Source organism: Pungitius pungitius, chromosome 18 (assembly GCF_949316345.1).
Source record: "Pungitius pungitius chromosome 18, fPunPun2.1, whole genome shotgun sequence".
Classification (NCBI taxonomy): domain Eukaryota; kingdom Metazoa; phylum Chordata; class Actinopteri; order Perciformes; family Gasterosteidae; genus Pungitius; species Pungitius pungitius.
The window spans coordinates 6,042,232-6,064,791 of NC_084917.1; the positions used below are offsets into that span (position 1 = coordinate 6,042,232).

Consider the following 22,560-nt stretch of genomic DNA (forward strand, 5'->3'; position numbering starts at 1 on the left):
CCGTCGGGTTGGGGTGACGTCACGACTTTTGTCCACTGTGCCGATGCTGATTGGCTCTCAAACACATTCATGAACATAGTTGGAGCGAGGACACGCCACTCCACGGTATCAGGAAGAGGGCCCCTTTCGCATTTTATACATTAGAGATTACTAGTGATTCTTTAAAAAAATGGCGACCCTCATAATTTAAATAAATGTTCTGCTCTTTAAAGGGAGGCGATTGCCTGTTATACCATGTTGATATTATGATCAAGTAATGGTAACACACTACAATTAGTAAGACATGTGCAAACCTTGGTTAGCATGTAAATGACGGATTCACTGAAAAGCATCTGTTACATCAGATGGACTGGCTTGTTTGTATGTTGCATCAGTGAAAGTACATGCAATTATAGTTTAAGACATCCAACTTGAAAACCTAGCAATCTGCAATTAATTGACAATCAAGTTTTTGCATAGGCTTTCTCTAGACTTGTTTCAGTGATCACATATTGATCACAGATGTATGTCATTATTTTGTACAATTTGTATTCAGCAAGTCAAAGCCCATATCAAACAAAACTACATCACATGGATGTTCAAATACAACTCCCCTTTTTCAAAAGTCTAAATAGGTCAATGTTAGATAACCTGTTTCCAAAGCCAATTAGACAATCTGTATGAACCTTCTTCTGGTGTACGGGGCATGCCTAGTCATCATTATTAGTTGGTATGTTTGGCTAAATATGAGGAACAATGTGAGAAGTTATGATACGAGTGATGGTGATATTAGTGCACGTTTTCCCGCAGCAAATCTGCTTGTGTGAAAGTATTGTTTAGATAAATGATCATCTTATTAATGATATTGCAGGAATATGTTTATTTCTGTCTATTCAAGATTCACATTCAACGTTCTTGAAATAGTTTGTTAGTAATAGTGTGTCATATAGTATGTTTTTTTAAATGAAAAAAAAACAAGAAAAGAAAAGTTGAGAAATTATTTCATTTTAAAGTTTGACTGCAACATAGTTTCATTTTCTTTTAAACAAGAAAGAAAGAGGCATAATAGTAAAACAATACTACTAAATAGAATTTCAGGATTGCCTATGATCCCCTGTTCTGGATGGGTCAAGTCTTGAGACATAATATAAAGACTCTTTGATGTTATGTCAGGTAATATCAAAATAAAAAAATGTATGGTCAATAGAAAGAAATTGAACATTATGATAGTATTAATCTCAGTGATAAACAAAGTACTTAGTTTGTATGTTATATGGAGATACATCAGACTTAAAACATTTCTGTCTCAAATGTTCATCGCATGTACTTAAGACATTTAAATCACCAAAGAGTTTATTTGTTCACCTGTATTTGCCTAGCCTTGTGAGGGACATGGTCTCTATTGAGATAGGCATAATGCTCAGCACTGCACAAAACGTTTTTAACACAAGCAAAATGAAAAATAATAATTTCTGAGAAAATAAATGAAAATGGATATGTTTCTTACGGAAGTTGAAAAACTAAACAAAAGCCCTGTGGTTGCAAATCTTATTGAATAACAGACATAACACAAACACACAAACTATAGTGTCACGGATTACACAAAGCAAGAAAAGTAGTAAAAGTAAAGAAAACATGATTACCTTATATTTCATTGTAAACATTTGAAGTATTTGACAATCAATAAAATAACGTGGGCATAGCACCATGGACTGTATATGTACACATGAGATCCTCACGCGACTCCTACCGGCAGAGACACCAACAGGCACCAGACTGATGACGTGGTCCCGTCTGTCTTTGACCAGAGCAGCAGTATGGCCGACCAGAGCAGGCAAATAAAACTCGCTGCAGCTAAGAAAAAGGTAAAGTATGTCATATCTGACCCGCATAAATAATACCAGAAGGACTTTCTCCCGTCTCTCCTCTGTTGCTTTGCGCTGCTGCTGTTTTCTTCCGTTCTGTTAGTCATGTCCTTAACGGAGCAGGGGTGTTGTCATTCCACGTCGCCCGACCTCTGCGCTCTCGCTTGTCCCGCCTCTCTTGCTTCTTTTGAGGGTACAATGCGCAGGAGAGCTCGGTGCTCTTCCGGGCCGCGGTTGATAGCATTAACTTTCCCAGATTTTTTATTTTTATTCTATAGGTATTTACGCCGTGTAACTTAACCTACTCCCTTACCCCAAAGGTTTAATGCGTCTTTCCAGCTAACGTTAAATGTGCTTAGCGTTATGTGGTTCTTAGCTAACGCTCTAACGTTAGCTAACTAAGCCAAGTAAACGTTAGCAAGCTGGCTAAGTAATGAGTAGTTTGCTATGAATGAGTTTAAATAATAATACGCAGCTGCTGCGTGTACTTATTTAATGGAATTGTCAACAAAGAGCAATTTTAAAACTCTGAGCTAGCATTGAGGCACAGTTGGAATGATAGAATGACGGGGACTGTTTTGACAGCTGACACCCCTCTTCCCCGTCCGGCTGTGTGCTATGGCTAGCGTTAGCTAACGTTAGGTGTGTTAGGCCACTCAAAAAGATGGTCTTATCAGCTGTGAAATGTTGGCTACAGGAAGTGACTCTTCAGTATTCGTTGGTGCCCTACAATGATCGCCGATGTGCTGTGATGGCATTTTGCTACGATTCAAACCCACAGTTTGCTGCAAGTCAACAGACGTATGTTGTTTGGCTTCGCAAGTCGTTGAACGAGTAATTCAAAGTGACAACAGTCAATAACTCGAGGTCTGGGGCTATGCGTTTCACCAAACTATTGAAACCGGATCTTTGACTAGCTGTGAGCAGACGTAGGAGCGGTCCCTCACCGCTTCATCTTGGTCCAGTTAGCTTGACAAGTCCCTCCAGTGGTTAGAGATTGCTTGTTATGATCAATGTGAGCTTGAAAGTCAGGGGAAATTGCATCGTCTACTACAATATTTGTGGAGTGAAGTAATAAAGTGTAATTTTGTTCAAAAGACACCAGAGTGGATTTACTTCTTGCTGCATTTCTCAAATCTATTGTTTCCTTTCCCTATGTGCTGCTCAGCTGAAGGAGTTTCAGCAGAAGAGCTCCCCTGTTAGTGTGGGAGTAGAAAAGGGTGATGGTGGTAGTGGAGGAGGAGGAGGAGGAGGAGGCGGCGGTGGTGGTGGAGGAGCCAAGAAGAAGAGGAAAGTGAAAGGATTGAACCAACATGATGCACCTTCAACAGACAGAAACTCTCCAGATAATGTAAGTCGGTCCCATCCACTCCTTCCAAATATTCTCGTGCTTTTCATTCTTTCAGTCTTTTTGTTGATTAAATAACTTCCGACTTTTTTGTGTCTGGTTTCTCAAATCGAGTGTGATGCTGTAAAATACAAATTTGATATCAAGGTCTTTACATTCACCTGATCTTTGTCTTAGCTGTGACACATTTGTTATGATGTTGCCATCCTGACTAGCGGTCTCGTTTTTCTATTAAAAGCTTCTTGCTGCTCTTGTTACAGAGCAGAATGTGTTGATTTGCATTAGTAATTTACTGACCGGGTTAATCTGATGCAGGCGATATATGCTGACCTCTTGGGCCGGGCATACTTGCCTAACTTATCCTCATCATGCACATTAGTAATCACTTCTTAACTCCCTCCCACCACGTTTTCTTGTAGCAGCTTCTTCTCTGTGACTATTTGTTACTTCTCTTAATAGTTCTATCCCCTTTCACGTCTGTCGTTTTCCGCTCTTGTTTCTTCTTTCCTGAAGTTTGACCGTATTCTGAAAGCACTTAGTCAAAGCAATGGAGTAGTCCTGCCTCCTTATGGCAACAGTCAGGTGAGCCTCTGTCTCTCTCTTTCGCTTCTACCTGTTTTTTCCTTCTGCTGTAATCCGCTGCTTCTCATGTCGCATTTACATTTTGTATCTCGCTCCCCCATTCTTTTTTTGTGAGCATGTGATGGTTTTTATTGCAAATTCTTGCATGGGTTCTTCTGAAATTTCTGTGCAAGGAAGTGCATTTTTGGTGTTTTAAGAGTGTTGTTGGTAATTGTCTGGAGTTCTGGAGTCTTACTAGTGGCATGGCGGTCTCATCTACATCTCGGTGCATGATGCCGGCATGCTTATGGGAGAATAAGAAATGTATTTTTATCTTCTCCTTGCCAGGTTTTTGTTTAGTTTTTTACTGATGTCTTGCTTTCATTGGCTTTAAGCTCAGAGAGAGAGTGCAAATTAATCTTTCAATTTAATGTGGTCATTTATACAGCACATTCCGTGCATTTCAGTGCTTTCATGCTACGTTTTAGAGCGCCAGAGTTAACTGTGGTGAAAAACATTGGGCATTGTGTAAGGCTTAAAGTTCGTCAACAAGATTCAGAACTGTCATCAAGTTATTCCCCTGCCCCTATAAGCATGTTTGTAATGTCATTTTTGTCTTTGTTTTTTTTCTTCATCATAACTATGCTGGTTTTCGCCATTAATCCAGTGTGTGCGCATTTTTTTGTGTATGTGTCACCTCAGGCCTTTGCTGACATGGAGGCCATCGGGTCTTCAGTTCCCCAGGCGCTGGAGGAGTCAAAGGGCGAGCTGGGTCCTGGCTCACCTGTGTCTAACCTCGCTAGCATTAACACTGCTACTAACCCTGAGTCTGTTGGTCACAACGCTGACCTCCAGGTGTGTGTGTGTCTCTCTGTCATTCTCTCCCTCGCTTTTCTTGTATGTCCTTCATATGTTAGATTAAATGCCTGAGCATAATGGCTCAAAAAAGGGTTTTGGCAGTAGTTGTAGTTTGGCTGATATGGGTGACAAAAACGACCGATCTCTTCTTTGTTTGGGATGTGCTTTGTCTTCACACTCATTATTTTAATATTTTAATTACTCTCTGTTGACTTGTCACTCTTTTCTTCTTTTGATCTCTTTCTGCAGGACTATCCCAATACCAATGGAAACGGGCGTTTAAAAGAAGAAAATAGGTAGGTTTCTCGTTTCCTCACTGCTAATGAAAAACCCTTGTCTTTCTATGGAAACACACACCATATACAAACCCGATGTTACATGGTAATGTAAAGGGACTGGGAATAATTACTGGGGAATAACAGAAACGGCTTTGGAAACATATTCAATAACATTAATTTATCATTAGCATATGTACTATTTATAATACACACATAGAAGCCTCCTTTTTATTATAACATTTATAGTGAATTACGTATAGTAAGAGCTATGACTTTGGCAATGTGCCCCACTACTCCAACCATCGATTACTAATGCAGCGCAGTAAACCGCATGGTTAATGTGTGTGATTGATTAGTTATGTCTGTTATCCTGCAGACCACTGTCTTCCACAGAGAGCCTGCGGCAGCTCTCACAGCAGCTAAACGGCCTCGTCTCTGAGGTACGATGTTTGGACCCACTAATGTCCTCTCTCTCTTTCTCACTCACTTGCACACGCACATCCACGTGTCATACAGTCTTTTACCAATAACATTTAATCAGATTCTTTTTTTCATTTGGGATGTGTTGCATCTATTCTTAGCAGGAATGTACTGGAGGCATTTTCAGATTTACCAGTTGTCCTCTAATGCCTCAAGCACACTGACCACGTCAATTGGTGCACCAGCTTTATGTATTTCCTGAGCTTAGTTTCAGTCTTTCATGGTCAGCAGCAAATCACAAAGTGTGCTTTTTGTCATATAATTGAGCTTGGGGTTATGTTGACCTATCTGCTGAGAAAGAGGACTAATTAGAAAGTAAAGACCCGTAAAATCCTGGGTCAATGGTGGGTCTTTTGTGATTTATAGTAAGTATACTATTTTAATGTACATTTGAGGAGGAAATATGTTCAAGTGGTGTTTCCCAACTTGAAAATGCAGGTCTTATAACTGCTGACTAAACTTTTTTTCCCCATCTGCAATGCATCCAGTACATTTGGCCTTCAAGTTCATTATATTGAAACATCTTTATAATTCTTCTTATAAATGTCTACACAAGCTTTATCGTGGATTTTGTTTTCCAATTGTGATGTTTTCATTTGGGGCACCATTGATTTGCATTAATGTACTTGTCTGTGTCATTGTAGTCATCTTCTGCGTATGTCAATGGAGACAGTCCCCCTCCTGTTAGTGAGAGAGAGCTTGAGGTAAGAAACCCCAGAGTCAGTGAAGTCTTTATAAGGTTCCAATTCAATACTATTCAGTTTACCAGGTGAGATCAAATGTATCTTAATATTAAACGACCAATGGAACTGTACAATTGATTTGTTAGGACTGTAGAAAAACCTAAAATTGTCACAACAATTGTGTATTTTACTTCATTTCTCATTCTTAAACACATTTTTACTCCACTTGTAAGTGCTATTGTTTGCCTCCATGTTAATAATTCACATTAAAAATCTTTGACTATTGCCACTGCACCTTATCGTTCTCTCCTCCTTTTTTTTTATTTTCCTCCTTTCCCGAATGCATGTGTGCACGTGATAGGATCGGAGCCAGGAGCTGGCAGCCGCCCTGGAGTCCAGCAAGCTAACAAACACTCAGTTAAATACCAAGCTAGACCAGCTGGTAAGAAGCTGCGTGTGTGTGTGTGTGTCTCTGTGTCTCTGTGTGTGTGTGTGATTGCAGTGACCGCATTCTAGCCATTTCACAATTACTACATCAGTGCATGTACCATATGCATTCTGCATGTCCTCTTGAGTATCCACACATAGGAAGAAACCCTGCATGGATCCTGTATTTGTCATTTATTTTTTACTTCAGTTGAAATGCTTTTCCACCGGATAAGGAACAATATTGGCACACTTCATTCAGAGTTGTCCTAACCTGATGGCAAATGCTTTTGTGACGCACACTAACAGTAATGTCCTCAAAGCTTCAAATAAAGTTAGCATAACATAGATAACAGAACAGGTTTTTCATTTCAGTGCTGTCCGGTCTGGCTGTCGAGGCTTTTGTTGCAGGATTATGATTGTTTTCTAGCGTTGGTTTTGCTGCAGACGTCATGAATGGAATGTTGATCTTTTTAAAACTTTAATGCATATCCTTCTCGCAGGCACAGCAATCTCAGGTGCTTTCTGATCAGATACAAAAGGTAAACCACTTTTCTTTTTTTCTTTTTCTCTGTCTATTCGTTCCTTTTCTTAATTCATCTAGTCTACTGAATTTCCACTTCCTTTTCTGGGGATTCATTAGCTTTTGTATTTGTCTTCCTTCAGGAGCGAAAAGACTTTGAGCAGAGATTTTCAAAAGAGCAGGGAGCCATGCGAGAGCAACTGCAGGTAACTTGTTCCCCTAACACAAAATTTGCGTTTTCAGCCAATTTGTACTGCCATGTATTGTATCAATGTCCATTGTGTCACCCTGATCTAAGAACATATTTGGCATGAAAAAAAATGTGTTCTGTTGCGCAATGCTGAAGGACTGAACATAATTACTGTGTTCATTTGTATTTAGTTAAGGTTATTTAATGGGAGACTAAGATAATGGACTGTATCTTGTCTAATGTTGTTGGTCGTCTGTTCTCTCCCAAGGTCCACATCCAGACCATTGGTATACTGGTATCTGAAAAATCAGAGTTACAAACGGCACTACAATACACACAGCAGGCCGCACGGCAGAAAGCAGGTGTGTGTGTGCACTTTATCGGCCGTACTTAAACAAAACATCTTAATCTTGGCAAGACCTTAATTAACAGTTTGGGATGTCTCTCTTTCTTTGTGTGTAGCTGAGGCAGAGGAGTTGAACAACCGTCTACAGGCAACAAAGCAGAGAGTTTCCGAGCTGGAGAGAACACTTTCTTCTGTCTCAACACAGCAGAAACAATTTGAAAAGGTAACGCACATTGCAGTTATTACCCCTAAAACGTTTCATCCAGATAGAGTAAACCACCTAAGTAACAAAACATTCAAGTATAAAAGCAAATACCTTCATTCCACATCAAACATTTCTGTGGCTTGTGTGTATACAATACATTTTCCTTTTTGTCTCCAGCACAACAAAGAGTTTGAAAAGGAGAGGGACAGCCTGAGGCTAGAGGTGTTTAGACTAAAGTAAGTAATTTCGCCCTAAAACACAATGACACGTATTTTGTATTGTTTACACATCAGAAGATAACTGTTATTTCGAGTTTTCAGCCGAATAACTGGCACACGCAATTCTCAAGTCCTGTGACAACCTGGAAGGTAACATGAACATTCTCTGTGTTCTCAGTAATTTGAGTGAGGAGTCGAAGCAGCAGAAGTCAGAGCTGTCAGAGAAGATAAAGCTGAGCACACAGGAGAATGGCGCAATGAGGCTGGAGGTGGAAGATCTTCGCAAGAGACTCGAGATAGCTGACCTCATGTTGCAACAGGTGCATTAAGATACAGGCACAACATTTTACAGAGCAACACGCATATACTGCTCTGCCTCTTAAATATACTTGACGGCGTTGTTTCAGCACTACAGCAAAAGAATAATGTCAAGATCAGTTTAAACCTCAAGCTCTAAATGTTTGTTTGCCATGAATGCAGAAAGATGTGATGTTTTTCCAATGTATTTACCTACATTTAACTTAAATATTTTCTCTTTTTTCCTCTTCAGTTCTCCAGTCAGTCAGATCCCTCCAATGCCAACCAGCAGGTGCAGTTACTGCTGGGAGAGAAGCAGCAAGTGGAAGAACATAATCACCAGGTATGTGTACAAAGACCCTTTTGTTTACAGTCATCCGCATGTGTGTCATGGTGATGCCAGTCTATGTGGATATTCATTTTAAATGCTTTGGGTTGTGTGTTTTATATACTTTTTTGAATTGTGTGGCTCTTATCCTGTTGTATGAAATCATATCAACTCAACATAGTGCCCCTGCAACCATTCTTTGTACAAACATTTACATGAGCCACATTCATTGTAACTGTCCTATTTGCATGGACACAAATGACCCATGATATGTCATCTACCTTTTTATTATTGTCACATTAACACCATCCCCTGCTTTACGTTTTTTCATGTCGTAGCTGATGGAGTCAATTGCCCAGCTGCAGAAAGAGAGGGATTGCTACGCAGAGCAGATCCAGGAGGAGGGTCGTCTATGGAAGGATAAAACAGAACAGCTGCTGACACAGGTCAACAGCATGGGCCAATTATAGCATTGAAAGTAAAGACATCTGGATGTTCTGTGTTCTTCTGCTGTTAAACAAATACTTAATTGATGTCCGTGCAGGTGTCTTTGGTGGCAGAGGAGAGGGACCAAAACATTAGCCGTGTCCAGCAGCTGGAAGCTCGCATCACAGAGCTAAATAATGCTGCGGGTAAGGTTCTTCTAGGATTGGGATTAAAAGATCTCTTGCAAAATTAGTAAACCTGACTAATAGTCATCCCCTCTTCCTCCTCCTCTAGTTTTGTTGTCCCAGGAGAGAGAGACCCTGGATAATACAGAGCCTCAATCGTCGGGGCCATCAGAGAGCGAGGTGGCTCTTCAAGAAGCCCTCAACTCTCTACATCAGGAGAAAGACGCTCTTATCGCACAGTACCAGGCACAGGTGCGAATTACATTTACACATGCTTGAGAAGTCCTACGTAATGCAGAGTCTTAATTATCCCTTAACCTTTAAAAAGTTCACCACTTTTTCTTTTTCTATTCCTAATATTTTCTTCTGTGGAAAGTTTCTATAATCTGCTTTTGATGTTTCCCTCAGCTACGAGACAACGAGCAGCTTAGCCGCCTGTGTGTGGAGCAGGAGACGCGTCTGGGGGAGATGGAGCGGCAGGTAGAGAGACAGGTTGAGGAGGGAGACGACCGCCGGCGCATGCTGGAGGATGTTCAGTCAGACAAGGCCACTATAAGCCGTGCTCTGTCCCAGAACCGAACACTGAAGGACCAGTTGGCGGAGCTCCAGAATGGTTTTGTCAAACTGGTGAGGCTGAAAACCTTGATGTCCTTCTTTGGGTATCAATGACACATTGTGAAAGGGCTGTTATTTATGTATTCCGTTTCTTTTGACTCTAAAAGTACATTTTGTCTCCCAATTTATCGGTCATGTCATGCTTGTTATTGTTCCCAGGTTTGACTTATTTGTCAGTCACAATAACTTAAAGGTTTTACATATTCTGAAAGTACAAGTAGTATTTGCTCAGAGGGGGACTTCTGTCTCTAAGCCAAACCTCAAATTACTCCTTCATTTGTACAGACTAATGAGAACATGGAGCTGACCACTGCCATCCAGTCAGAGCAACATGTGAAAAAAGAGCTGGCTCGCAGAATGGGTGAACTGCAAGAGGAACTGCACGACGTCAAGGAGCAGGTGTGGCTAAACCGTGAACACTCAATGGTTCTACTGGTTGACATTTGCTGTCTGCCATATAACACAATAGAAGCAGATCAAAGTATTTGTTTTGACCATGCAGTCTTTTTCTGCTTCCTCCTGGTATTCATTTGTCCCTTTGTCCCCTTTGCTCTAGCTGGAACTGAAAGGTACGGATGTCCAGAGTTTGATAGAGCAGAGGGACCAGGTTGTGGCCCACCTGCAGCAATATTCGGCAGGTTACCAGACCCTGGCCTCAGAGAGGGAGCAGATGCACCACCAGTATCTGCAGCAGATCCAGCTCATGGACCGGCTCCAGCACGATGAAAGCCAGGGCCGCGTGCAACTGGAGATCAGTCACAATCAGCTCAAGCAAGCGCAGGTGTGTATTTTACGGAAAAAGGTCATGCTCACGTGACCATTGCCCGATGAATTCAAAACTTTTAAATATATATGATGGAGTATGCTTTAAAAAGGTTACCGCAGTCCAGCCAAACTACTGGGTTTGTTTTACATGGCTCTCTGTCTCCCCCTACAGGAGCATCTGGAAATGTTAGTCAAAGACAATGAGCATCTGAAAGCCGAGGTGAAGGAGCTGCTCTACAGCTCAACTCTTGTCACATCATCCAGAGACCAAGGTGAGATTTGTGTCTTCCTGGTATGTTGGTACTTTTTAAGGCCTCTACTACCATTGTCGGGGCTTTGTTAGATTAAATTCTGCTCACCTTCTCAAGCCTGTCACTCTCTTCGTCACCCAGGCGATGGAGTGGAGAGCCAGTCACTGCAAGAGAGCCCAGAGAAATCCTCACCAATAATTATCCCTGAAGACTTCGAGAGCCATAAAGAGATGGTGAGGATGGGGATGAAAAACTACTTCTGATTTCCTTTGAGGGTTTTATAATGTGGAAAAAAATAAAAGTTTGAAGTGGAACCTCACATGATCCATCTTGTGCAGAGCTAGTTTGAATAATGTATTTTGGCCTTTTGATTCTGAAAAAAAACACACTGGCTTGCTATGATGTCAGATATAATTTTAACTTATAAATTTGAACTACATTCAAAGCCGAACCTCGCACCGTACTCAACGCCATCCCTTCTCTCCCCACAGGAGGAGTTCATCCGAGAGGCTTTGGCTCAGCTGGAGGCAGAGAGGGACGAGGCCAGAAGGCAACTGGAGGAGGAACACCGGCTCCACATGGCGGCCAGACACCAGGCCGCTCTGGCCCTCAGCCTTGAGCAGCAACAGCACAGCTACACACCTGTTTACGACCATCATCACGACCACGAGCACGGTCACGCTGAGGGCGAGCACGGCCACTGTGAACACAGTCACGAGCATTCGGGTGAGGAGGACTAACTGGTTTGATTGTGTGCAAGAGAAAATATTGGTACAACAATGAATGTTTTTTTTTTTTTTTTTTTTTTTTTTTAAATGATTTTTTGCATTGTATAATATCTTCTTCCCAGAAGGAGGAGTACCGGTGGAAGTTCATCAGGCCCTGCAAGCTGCCATGGAGAAGCTGCAGCAGCGCTTCTCCTCCCTCATGAGGGAGAAAGCCGACCTGAGGGAGAGGGTGGAGGAGCTGGAGCACCGCTGCATCCAGCTGTCTGGAGAGACTGACACTATAGGTGAGACACCCGGATATTAGTTGTTGTATTTCTCTATTTGCAAGTGATTTTTGTGACTGCGCAATAGAAAGGTCTCCATCCCTGTGCTAATTTCTGTGTTTCTTCCAGGGGAGTACATAGCTCTGTACCAAAATCAGCGGGCCATCATGAAGCAGAAACACCAAGAGAAGGAGCAGTACATCAGCATGCTGGCCCAGGACAAGGAGGAGATGAAAGTACTGGATAGCAACCTTTTCTTTTGAAGATAACCATCGATTCAGTCCACTGTATTTCCATACGATGTTTGTCACGATACACTGTTTTGGGCTCGGCTCTCCGTCATTGTTTTTCTCGCTGTCCATCAGGCGAAGCTGGCCGAGCTGCAGGATCTGGTGATGAGGCTGGTGGCGGAGAGGAACGACTGGTACAGCCGCTACACCGGAGCTGTGGCCGGCACAATGAACCCCGACCTTCTTCCTGCTGGAGCGGATCACGCTCACACAGAGCACCATGGAGACGCACCCCTCAATGCTGTCAATGGAGCAGGTAGGCACAACCGGGAACCACTGTGTGTGAAAGTCAGTGGGGGTTACCACCCGTGAGGTTGAGTTATCTTTAGTTTGCTACTTTTTTCTGTCTAGATTGACATCAGACTGCAGTGTTTACCTTAATCAGGACGTCAGAGTAAAGAAGAGTCCCACTGGATTTCAATTCTCAAACTGAAGTCAGCTGATAAGTCCTCCTCTCTGTTACAGAAGCCATGGAGATCATTCCTTTGTCAGAGACTGGCCCTGAAGCCCCCTCGTCCCAGAAGCTGTCGAGCGGGACGGCGCCAGAAGAGGACGGCACGGCCCAGCAGATCATGCAGCTGCTCCAGGAGATCCAGAACCCCCAGGCAGCACAAAGAACCCCCCCTTTCCTCGGGGAGAACCCGTGCATCCCCTTCTTCTACCGGCCCGACGAACAGGACGAAGTCAAGATCCTGGTGGTGTGAGGAGGTGGTGTGACTGAGTCTGCCGCGTGTACGTATATATGAGATAATGGACATGTCACACTTTTTAAGAGATAGGACACCCTGCAACACTATTCAGTGATCTGAATGTCTTTGACCCAGTTACATCACAATCCCCCCCCACCCTCCACTCTACTTGTGTTTGCACACACGTGTGCATGGTTGAGGAGTGTGTTATCTATTTGTTTGTTGTTATTTGTTTTGTTTATGATGCTCTTCCCTGAGAAAGCAGTATTTCTCAGTGCAATCTGAGTGTTCTCCACACCACCATTTTTAAATCACCATTGCCCCTCTCATCTCCCGTTTTTAGACATAAGTGCAATAAAGGGGCCTTATATTCTGAACCCTTGCTGATACAAAACTACCAAGAGCTGTCAAAGGTGTGTGCAACTTCAGCGCAGTTTCTACACAATCCACTGTACAAATGCCAAATAACAGCATCGTGTTTGAATGTAATAACCCGAATATTTAACCATATGTTTGTGTAATGGGAGGAGTGGTGATGACGGCTAATAGGCGGAAGAGGTGAATAGATGCAGAGGACGATGGGAGTTTTAGTCAAGAGAGTTGAACTGCGTGTACGTGGACTTTAAGCTCTGATTACGCAATAGGATTCAGGAAGAAAGGCAGGTGTCGTAGAGGATCTGTTACTAAGATATCATTTTTTTTCTAGTCTTTCTTCCAAACACTGAAAAAAAAGTAAATTTTTCTACAATGTGAAATGTTAATATACGTGAACGGATTGTGTTGTGATGTTAAACATCCTGTTAGACGGGGTGTCACCGCCGTTATGAGACTGGGGTTACCTGAAGTCATTCAGGGGATAGATGCAATTCATAGATCCCATGAAAACTTATTTTTGTCAAAGTTATTAAGACATTATTTATAGAGGGTAATTCTAATAAACAATGGAGCCGCTTTGCTTCGGGATGCTTTCCACATAATTCTTTTCACCATCTTGGCTTGAAAGATACTGCTGTGCAGCGACTGGAGGAGGTTAAAGTCTGCTGGCGTTAAAATGCACTCATTCGTCATCTCACGTCCTCAAATGTTCTCCAACCTGAGGCATTTGGTGCTCCTCCTCACTAATGTCCACATATATTCGTTTTATTTCCCCTCCCCCCATCACAGCTGCTCAGCTATAACTGAGCCTGTATGTAACTCTCATGGGGTCTTTCCCAACAAACCTAAACTATTGATATGATCCTGTTCTTTTCTGTTACGTTTAGTTATATCAAAGATGAAAGTTATGCACATCCTTTACAACTGGACTGTGAGTTTATGTGGTGTGTGTGTGAGATCTGTGGTACTTTTTGTAGAGTTCAATCAGATTATATAAGTATGATTGCAGTGACACTGTACAAAGCCTCTCATTGGGCTCCTTCCTTTTGTGGCTGGTTGGACGGAGACGTCTCCACCACAGAACCCTTTGCCGGCTCCATGACTTCTGCGGAGGAGAAGGGGAATCCTATGAAGCCACAGTCTTAAGCTGAGGGGTCCCACTGAAGTGACCTAATGGGGGTTGGTTGGTGTGTGCGTGCGTGCTGTGCTGCACTCGAAGGGTGAATTGCAGATATAAATGAAAGGGGAAATCTAAAAGGTATGGGACCAATCAGAATTTGAGAGAATGATCAACTAAAACTGTAGTATTGATATTTTGTAACTCCTGTATTGACGTCACTCGAGTTAATCTCCTTCATCCATCGAAAACCAAAACCTGGGTGAGAATTTCGTTCTGAAACGTCTCACTTGAAGGGAGAGATGCTCACGTTCACAAATGTAGATTGGATTGACAATTTCACTGTAGAGCCTTTTTTCCTTTTCAACTGGCAACCAAGAGCGACGCTATGACAGCCCACTTGTTTCATCTGAGATTACATCGCGGGAGAGGCTTCTGGTTTTTACAAATTGTCCCATTATTTTAATATGCAAGGACATGCGGGTCATACAGAAAATCCCAGTGACTGCTTACGGAGCTATTTTAACCTCATTTGGATGTCTTTGAATTTTAAGATCCTCTCTGGTGTGTTTACTTTGGGGTAGAGGACACATTTTTTCAATTGTTAAATAGCACACATGATATTTATTGTTAAATGCAACGGGGCAAATGGCATTAGTGCAAATTGTGGTATTTTAAACCTTTTGGGTGAAAGTAAATTTGTAATGTGGAGGTCATGTGTTCTTGACAGGTGTAGAATTTTACAGGCAAAGTCAAATGTGCGCCTTCATATTAAACTGAAACACTTTGTTAACAGGGTTTTTTTTATTTTTTTTTATTAATTTACTTGAATCATTCTTGATTTAAAAGAAATTCCTCCCTTCGCATTCTCTCACTTTTTTCTTTTGAAAAATGCCACAAAATGCAATTTATTTTTCTCCTCTTCTATCCTTCCTTCCTTCTAGTGTTTCAGGGCTTGAAAAATAACAATTGAGACGGTGTTGATGAAATTACTTTCCCACGCTCTAAGTCACTGTTCAATATGTTATGCGCAATGAAACCAATAGCAACGACAAAGCATTTATTGTAAGTAAAGGTGGTGTGTATATACTGTAACTGTGTAACATATTGTATATTCTCTATGCCTGGTGTGTGAGGGGGAAAAGCTGCTCTGCCATGGTCACTGGTCGTGTGGGCTGTCGTGGGCGGTTACTGACTGGCTGTGATTTAATACAGAGAATGACAACAAAAAAATATTCTATTTATTTGGAATAGGTTAGTATCTCAACTAATCAGTTTTAATGTAAAATAGAAGTCACTTTTGGATGGAAATGAAGGATCGTTCAGAGAACTGATTAGTTTGAGGGCTGCTTCTGACAGAAGCTTTCTGATTTGTTGTTTTCCTCAAGTAATATTTTCTCCCCTTCTCCTGATTAAAACTGATTAAGCAAATTGAACTCTGTCTGGATTCCTTCATTAATTTGATCTGAACTTTGGAGCTGCAGCAGGCAGTTTGTTGCTGATAGCTTCATGTGAGCCACAATGGATGATGAATAAAAGCAGCTAAATGGAATTCAGACATCTTTTTTTGTTTGACCTTTTATTTACACCTTTTGCCTTTTTCACAAACAAAAGGTCTGTTTCTTTGCTCACTCGTTTTCACAGTTAAGCACCAAACACACAAAGTAAGTTGATGTTCACATTTTAAACCATCTTTCCTATTATTTTAATTTGGTCGATTGGGATTTGAACGGAATTATTTTTCAGCTCCACACATTCAATGGGACTTTATTCCACTGTGCGTTTAACAGCAGTTGATGAGATATTTGCTTCAGAAGAACTTACAAAAAACGTTACGTTCCCTCAGAAGTAGTTGTTTGGTGATAACATTTAATTTGCAAAAAAAATGGCCTTTTAAATGCAGTTTGAATGGTAAACTGTGGCAAAGGTCCTGTGTTTCAAAAGAGTAACGCGTGTGTTGTAGACGTACGTGGGTGATTTCAACACGTTGACCCAGGCTTTGAACATTGAAAACCCCAAATAGAGTATCAGGGCTGTTAGCGTGGCGTCAGACTGATTAAGTCTACCCCCCCCCCCCCCCCCCCCATAACCAAATCCAGCATAGCTCTTCTGTATCAGTTTATCACCACAAAAGAGGAAGAAAACAAGACTTCATTTAGCACACTGAGGTTTTTAATGTGTTGACAAAGCACAAGATGCAGGACCTGTTTGCTGCAGAAGTTCACACATTCACACCGTCCCTTTCTGCTCTTTTACACACACACACAAACAAAAAAAGAAATGAACCCCTCTGCAACCAGCTAGAGCATCAAAGCACCCGCCAAAGTCCACATACATCACTGCATTACACTGCTTTATACTTCAAACATTTCCTTATACACATATGCAATTCTTCATAATAATTTAAATATTCAGCAGACTAAATTCTCTAGATCAGAAGTACAAGTCCCACAAGAGGCACCACACGTTTACATTGTACCACATTAAGATATGCCCATAATAAACTATTTACTTTAAATAATTAGCAGGATTTGCTTGGTTGTATTTGCGTTGTGGAGATTTCGGATGTACAAGGGGTCCCAGGAGTAGTTTCTAAAGGAGAGGACATCACTTGTTTGGGGTCCTATTTAACACACTGATAGGGGGAGCAGGTGGGTCACAGGCTCTCAAGACAGCAATGTGAGGGTGGAACAGGAGGAGCGTTTTGATATTGTTATGCATAGACTGGGGCTGTTTTTCGTGTTCTCACTCACCCCCGTGACCACTGAGAGAAGGAAGAAAAGAAAAGAGACAAAAAAATAAATAAATATGCAGGTCACGAACCTGGATAGAGTTTTCCTGTGAGTACGTCAGAGGATTTGATGGACAATGTAAAAGAAAGCTGACTGAGGAACACCCTTTCCCATTAGGAACCTCATCCCCCCTCTTCATTAATAAGATGTATAAGGGAACAGTCTTCGGGCGCAACCCAGGCCACATATATCCTTCCTCGCAGTGGGAGAATTTAATTATGGAGTGACTGGTGACATGCAGCCATCTGCAGAAGGATAGCTCATTTAGATCCCGCTTCGGTAAGATAACAGTGAAAATGTTTTTTTTTTTTTTTTAAAAGGAGAGAAGGAAAGTGGGCATAGTGGCATGGGAGGCGCCTCTTTAAGCCAGAAGAAAATAATAATACGATTGGGAAACCCTTTTCCTTGTTGCATAGGTTCTGTGGAAGCCCAGACAACAGTGTTGTTGTGCGGTGGTTTTTGGTTCTTTAAAACTTCTTTAAACTATTTGTCTGTCCCCTGATTCAACTACACAAGAAAGTTACAACACAAATTGAGTCACACGGAGGCCTTTACCAAAGGTCACCCATGGCGATTGCATCAGTCCTACTGCAAGGGGAGAAGAAATAAAAGAAGGAAGAGCAGAGAAGAGAAGTCTGCATGTGGTCCTTTCCCCCTTATTTCCCCCAAAGCCGCCCTCCCTCACGAGTGATGGCTCTGTTTCTTTGTTGGTGCGTGAAAACCCATTTTAAAGCAAGGAAGCTAAAAGGGAAGAGCTTCACCTTGTAGCCTGAAATGCTGTGAGGAAAATAACATTTCTCCCACATGACTCCACGGTCATTTATTACAAAAACTAAGTCTCTAGTTGCCAGCTGCTCAAATTGTCCTCAGAACATGTATATTGTCCCTGATTATCATCGGACGGAAGAATTTGTTATAAACATTTTGATATTAATTTGCTGTTCGGACTCTTTTTATCCGAAGGAGTTCTTTTTTAAACTCAGAAAAATGTAAAATCTTCACACATGACCGGCAGTACAAGGTGAGTTGGTGACTCAAAGATTTTTAGTGAGGAAAACGACAAACACAAAAGAAACGGGAGAGAAAATGAAAGTTAGGAAGCCAGTCAGCAGACAGAATAAAATCACAAAGGCTGGAGCTGAAACTCGGGCAAGGTGTCATGCGTAGTTTGCTCGCACCTTAGTAGGAACACATACTCTGTATGTAGTTGCTTGTAAATACGTATGCATATATGTGTGCGTATGTGTAAAAAGGAGTGTGCATGCACATGTTCGCTTAACCTCTACAGATAATAAATCATTTGATATTTTCTACATCCTTTATTTAAATTCGTAGGCCAGTCATGCGAGTGTGTTTCAAGTATCCAGCATCTCCGTGGGAAGCAGCGGTGCGTGTGTGTGTGTGTGTGTGTGTGTGTGTGTGTGTGTGTGTGTGTGTGTGTGTGTGTGTGTGTGTGTGTGTGTGTGTGTGTTTTAAGGGAAAAGTACGAGCCGGACCGATCGGGTGTTGCAGAAAACAACAGGAAGGTGGCACTGTTGTCCATGGACTCCCGTCCAGAGGTGGGACAGAGGGACAGAGGGAGGGAGGAGCTCAGAGGTCTAGTGGGTTGGAGAAGGTGGGGGTCTCCGACTGCCATGGACACACAAACGCACAGAGACAAAAAAAGACAGGGTCGGAAAAGGTCGGATTGGTGTTTGCAGACTCCAATTAAACTAGAAGTAAAGGTTCATACTTACGTGTTGTTATTTCAGCCCCCCCCCCATGTGTTAATTGTGCACACATATAACATACCTTCACTCACACATATAACACACTTATATCATGAGATAACACATGGAAGGGAGGCTCAGTTAGCCTTGATGCTCTTTGCAGTAATACAAGCCGAATGATGTTGTAGAGCAAATAAGGTGGCATCCGCTCAAGGACATTATTTAATGTTTAATGACAACTTCTTTGACAATAGTTGTTACAAAAGTGGATTTTGTTTTCCGTGGGCAAAGGCCGGCTAGCCGTTTGAAGCAAATAAGCAATTTCCTAAATACAACAAACTATTCCTTTAAAAATCTGTATTTTAAACTATGCTGTTTTTAAAAAATATTTTGCGCATTTTCTAGTTAGTCAGCCCTTGTGTATGTCCATGTCTGTATAGAAGTGGTGCAACCACAGAGTGTTTGTTTCCACTCAAATGTTTGCAAAAGGCCTGAATATCTAAACAATGCCGTACATCCCTGGAGGAAAGAAAGCTTAGTTGAGGAGTGAGCAGCGCTAGCTGCACACATGCTAATGCGGACGGATGCCATGACTGTAAACAACAATGTGGGACACTCAAGAGACAAAGTTCGGTATGGGTGGGATGTCATGGTATTTATGCATCACGTAATACACGGACACAAAAACAACAATGATCTTCAAGTTTTGCACATTTGAATCCTAACCTGCTGTGACCTGAGAGAGGTCCTCTTTCACAAGACATTTTCATCACACCGACACCCCTTCAATAAATGAATTATTGAAACCACTTCCAAAAAATCAGCTCAGACAGTGATGCAAACACACACACACACACCCTCAGAGCTGGGTGTGTGTTGTGTGTGTGTTTGCCCATGCAGCGCTCTGAGAAGAGAAAAGAAAAGTGAGAAAAAGAAAAAAAAACAGCATGCGAGTCTTCTGAGAGGAAGAGAAAGGAGGATAGTGGTCATGAGGATGGTGATGGCGGACAGTACCCAACGTACCAGACATGTTATTCCTCATTGGTCAGTGACAGTGATTCTGTAGAAGGAAACCATAGTCATGTGTGGGACAGAGGTGTGGTGAGGAAAAGAGAAAGAAAGAAAAAAGGAGTGCAGAGAGTTACAGTTGCAGGAAATGACCAATGTGCTCAGGGCGCGTTTGCCAGTGACAGCTTAGCTCAGAAATGTTAGTGTCTCCTACTTTAAGCTGCTTCTCTTAAAATGAACAGGCCCAGGCAACAAAAAAAAAGAAAAAGTTAGCTAGTTCACAAACCCAGGCAAGCACACGATACAGTTAATGGAGAATGGATGCTCATTCCAGTCTCTGACTTGCTTTGAAGCACCATTTCTTAACTACTCCGATGAGGAGTGGTGAGGTGGGTGTAAGCAGTGAATAGTGGAGTGTGAAAGGTGTATTGAAAGGTCAAAGGTAATGTAGGACACGTAACTATTTAACCAAACCAAGAGATAATATATATAGGAATATATTCCATGGGTTCTAGGGATCCCTATCGATCTATTTGTCTATTAAACTATCCTCTATCACAAACAAAGCTCTCCACTTTGATTTGCCTCCTTTTTCCCCTCATCCAGGTGTCTTAGTAAAAAATTATATCTACACCTCAGGTTGGACAGCTCTGGTTTTGATAGTAAAAACCTCTTTAGACAGGTTTCAAACGCGTTGCTGTGGGGGAAAGCTTGTTTCCCTCGAAAGACCTCCAATGCTTTCGCTCACCTCGGCACACTTGGGGGAGCGCGGTTCGGCCGGGAGGGCACAGTGGGTGGCGGCCCGCTGTAAGGGTCCGGAGAAGCCCCCGGGCGAGACGGTACAGGGGGCCCCCCAGCGGGAGGAGGCCCCGGTGGAGGCCCACGAGAGCCCGGGCGGCCCGGAGGGGCCCTGCGGTTTGGGGTTGGACTGGTGGCCGGAGACCTGGAGGAGACACAGGACCCACTGGATTAATGACGACACAGCAACGAGTCAGATGACAACCTCTAAACCCCCCCCCCCCCCCCCCCCCCGTCCATTCTTACCTCCCCCCGGAGCCGCTCCGCTGCACCTGCAGCCAAGAGTCGTCCACTGGCGGCGGCATGTTGGTGGTTATGGTAGATGTGCTGATGTCACCGATGATGCTGAGGGCCTCCCGCAGGGCGTGGTACATGCGCAGCATCTCGTCACGGTGCTGCGCCTGCTCCTGAGACTCCTCCATCAGCGTGTTCTGGTCGCCGCACGAGTACAGCTGGGCCAGCAGGTCCGCGTTGATGAACTCTTTAGTCTGGACAATGACACATATGTTTTGGGATGTTTTGGGGATATATATATATATATATATATATATATATATAGCTTAGAGCTGACAGTGGGAAAAGTGGCGAGCTCACGTTGTTAATCATGAGATGCATGATGGTCTTGGGCATCAAGTCGCGCACGGTCTTGTTGACGATGGCCATGTAGGAGTCAACCAGGTTACGAATGGTCTCCACCTGCCGCTCCAGCTGAGGGTCCATGCTGTGCATTATGTTGTCGGAGCCGTTTTCGTCGCCGCCGTCGCTCTGTGGAGACCAATGAGGGAGGGAGGGAGGGAGGGAGGGCAGAGGGCGTAGAGGTCGACTTCAGTTCAGCTTCAATGCAGCTACAGCATGCAGGGTGAAAGGTGACGGGCCTCTTGAGGAGATGGTTAACACATTAAGTCCTGATATAAATGCAGGATGAAGACCGAAGTAGCGTACCTTTCCTTCCTTGTCCTATACGGTCAAACAGCGATGGGGAAAAAACAGACGTTGAAAGAGGACAGATACAGTATCACATGAGAGACATGACGACATATAAAGAGACTTAAAAATAAACTCAAATAAAAATAATAATTAGCCGTCCTTTGAGTTTTATGTGTGTTGGACCAAATCGATGCAATGATTAAAACAGAAGTATCAAGCTTTTTAACATGGTAAACTGAAATGTATTTTATGAATACAGAAAATAAATGCTTTGAGGAGATCTGACCGTGACCCGTTCGGGGTAAACTCCGGCTCTGAGGAAGGAGGCCTTCCAGGCATCAATGTCTTCCTGAGTCTCACAGGCCAGCTCCAGCTGACGGTAGTCCTTGTAAACGTTTCTGTGGACACCAAATGCAGAGTTATGTTCGTTGTGTATTTAAATTGTTTTCTTTTCTACCCCAAATGGGTGAGTTGTGCAGCCTATTATCCCCATACCAGTGGTGGAAGGTAACTCAATTAGTGAGGTACATTTCACGGCGTATTTGTACTTTTCGTTTACTCTCCTGCATCTGTTTTACAGCTATGGTTCCATCTCAAAACTCTCACTAGAGATTTTAAATACAACACATTTTGTCATGTCGTGGATTGAGCTACACAGCAGGGTGTAAAGCTATACAATAATGACTAATTAAAATACTTTTAGAATTGAACTCTGCACCATGTGATCAATCCCATGCGTCGGCTGTGTGTTTGTACGTGTGTGCCTGTGAGGATCAAACCTCTGTTCGGTGTTGAAGAGGGCAAAGATCTGCTTGCTGGACATGAATCCCTTCTCCACATCACGCAGCTTCAGGTTGTCCACCTGCAGCATGTACTTCTTCTCCTTCTCCTGCAGGAGGCGGAAGAGAAACGCACTGGTTGCACACGCGGGGAGGAGAGAAAGAAGGAGGCCGAGTCGCTCCACGGGTGAGGAATTTGGCTCTGGAGTAAAAGCCATCATGAGCAGTATGTTGCACGACATTGTACATTAGACCAAA

The 22,560-nt window shown here is 42.7% G+C and overlaps 2 protein-coding genes across 14 annotated transcripts in view; one reads left to right on the top strand and one right to left on the bottom strand.

The window, feature by feature from the left end:
- The first annotated feature begins 1,713 nt into the window (after window positions 1–1,713).
- Window positions 1,714–16,340, top strand: golga2 (golgin A2). Of its 6 annotated transcripts, none has more exons than XM_037484171.2 (28): window positions 1,714–1,844; window positions 3,013–3,195; window positions 3,706–3,774; window positions 4,456–4,608; window positions 4,861–4,907; window positions 5,266–5,329; window positions 6,014–6,073; window positions 6,414–6,494; window positions 6,982–7,020; window positions 7,145–7,207; window positions 7,460–7,553; window positions 7,654–7,760; window positions 7,920–7,978; window positions 8,139–8,280; window positions 8,511–8,600; window positions 8,924–9,031; window positions 9,130–9,217; window positions 9,306–9,448; window positions 9,605–9,823; window positions 10,097–10,210; window positions 10,368–10,592; window positions 10,749–10,848; window positions 10,969–11,060; window positions 11,319–11,553; window positions 11,678–11,839; window positions 11,948–12,054; window positions 12,184–12,364; window positions 12,574–16,340. In XM_037484171.2, the coding sequence occupies exons 1-28, from the start codon at window positions 1,797–1,799 to the stop codon at window positions 12,810–12,812; spliced, it is 3,312 nt and encodes a 1,103-aa protein (XP_037340068.2). In that variant the 5' UTR covers window positions 1,714–1,796; the 3' UTR covers window positions 12,813–16,340. The 6 variants fall into 6 exon arrangements, with proteins under 6 accessions (XP_037340068.2, XP_037340069.2, XP_037340072.2 ...); XM_037484172.2 differs by having other exon boundaries at window positions 11,681–11,839; XM_037484175.2 differs by lacking the exon at window positions 6,414–6,494.
- Window positions 16,341–18,529: 2,189 nt separating this feature from the next.
- Window positions 18,530–22,560, bottom strand: part of dnm1a (dynamin 1a) — a 37,483-nt gene continuing 33,452 nt past the window's right edge. For 3 of the 8 annotated variants that reach the window (XM_037484181.2, XM_037484180.2, XM_037484178.2), the window contains 7 exons: window positions 22,303–22,412; window positions 21,810–21,921; window positions 21,539–21,553; window positions 21,191–21,361; window positions 20,843–21,084; window positions 20,547–20,741; window positions 18,530–18,710 (listed from right to left, as the gene is read on the bottom strand). In XM_037484181.2, the coding sequence (XP_037340078.1) occupies window positions 18,680–18,710; window positions 20,547–20,741; window positions 20,843–21,084; window positions 21,191–21,361; window positions 21,539–21,553; window positions 21,810–21,921; window positions 22,303–22,412 (876 nt within the window). In that variant the 3' untranslated portion in view covers window positions 18,530–18,679. Of the gene's footprint in view, window positions 18,711–19,813; window positions 19,851–20,542; window positions 20,742–20,842; window positions 21,085–21,190; window positions 21,362–21,538; window positions 21,554–21,809; window positions 21,922–22,302; window positions 22,413–22,560 lie in introns of those variants that run through there. The other 5 variants (XM_037484184.2, XM_037484182.2, XM_062558826.1 and 2 more) reach the window with 3 other exon arrangements.

Bases quoted from the DNA above. Each gene is read 5' to 3' on its own strand.
- golga2 (XM_037484171.2), top strand. From the start codon at position 1,797: ATGGCCGACCAGAGCAGGCAAATAAAACTCGCTGCAGCTAAGAAAAAG. The intron at 7,208-7,459 runs GTAACTTGTTCC...TTCTCTCCCAAG, and splicing joins CCATGCGAGAGCAACTGCAG to GTCCACATCCAGACCATTGG. The intron at 9,449-9,604 runs GTGCGAATTACA...TGTTTCCCTCAG, and splicing joins TCGCACAGTACCAGGCACAG to CTACGAGACAACGAGCAGCT.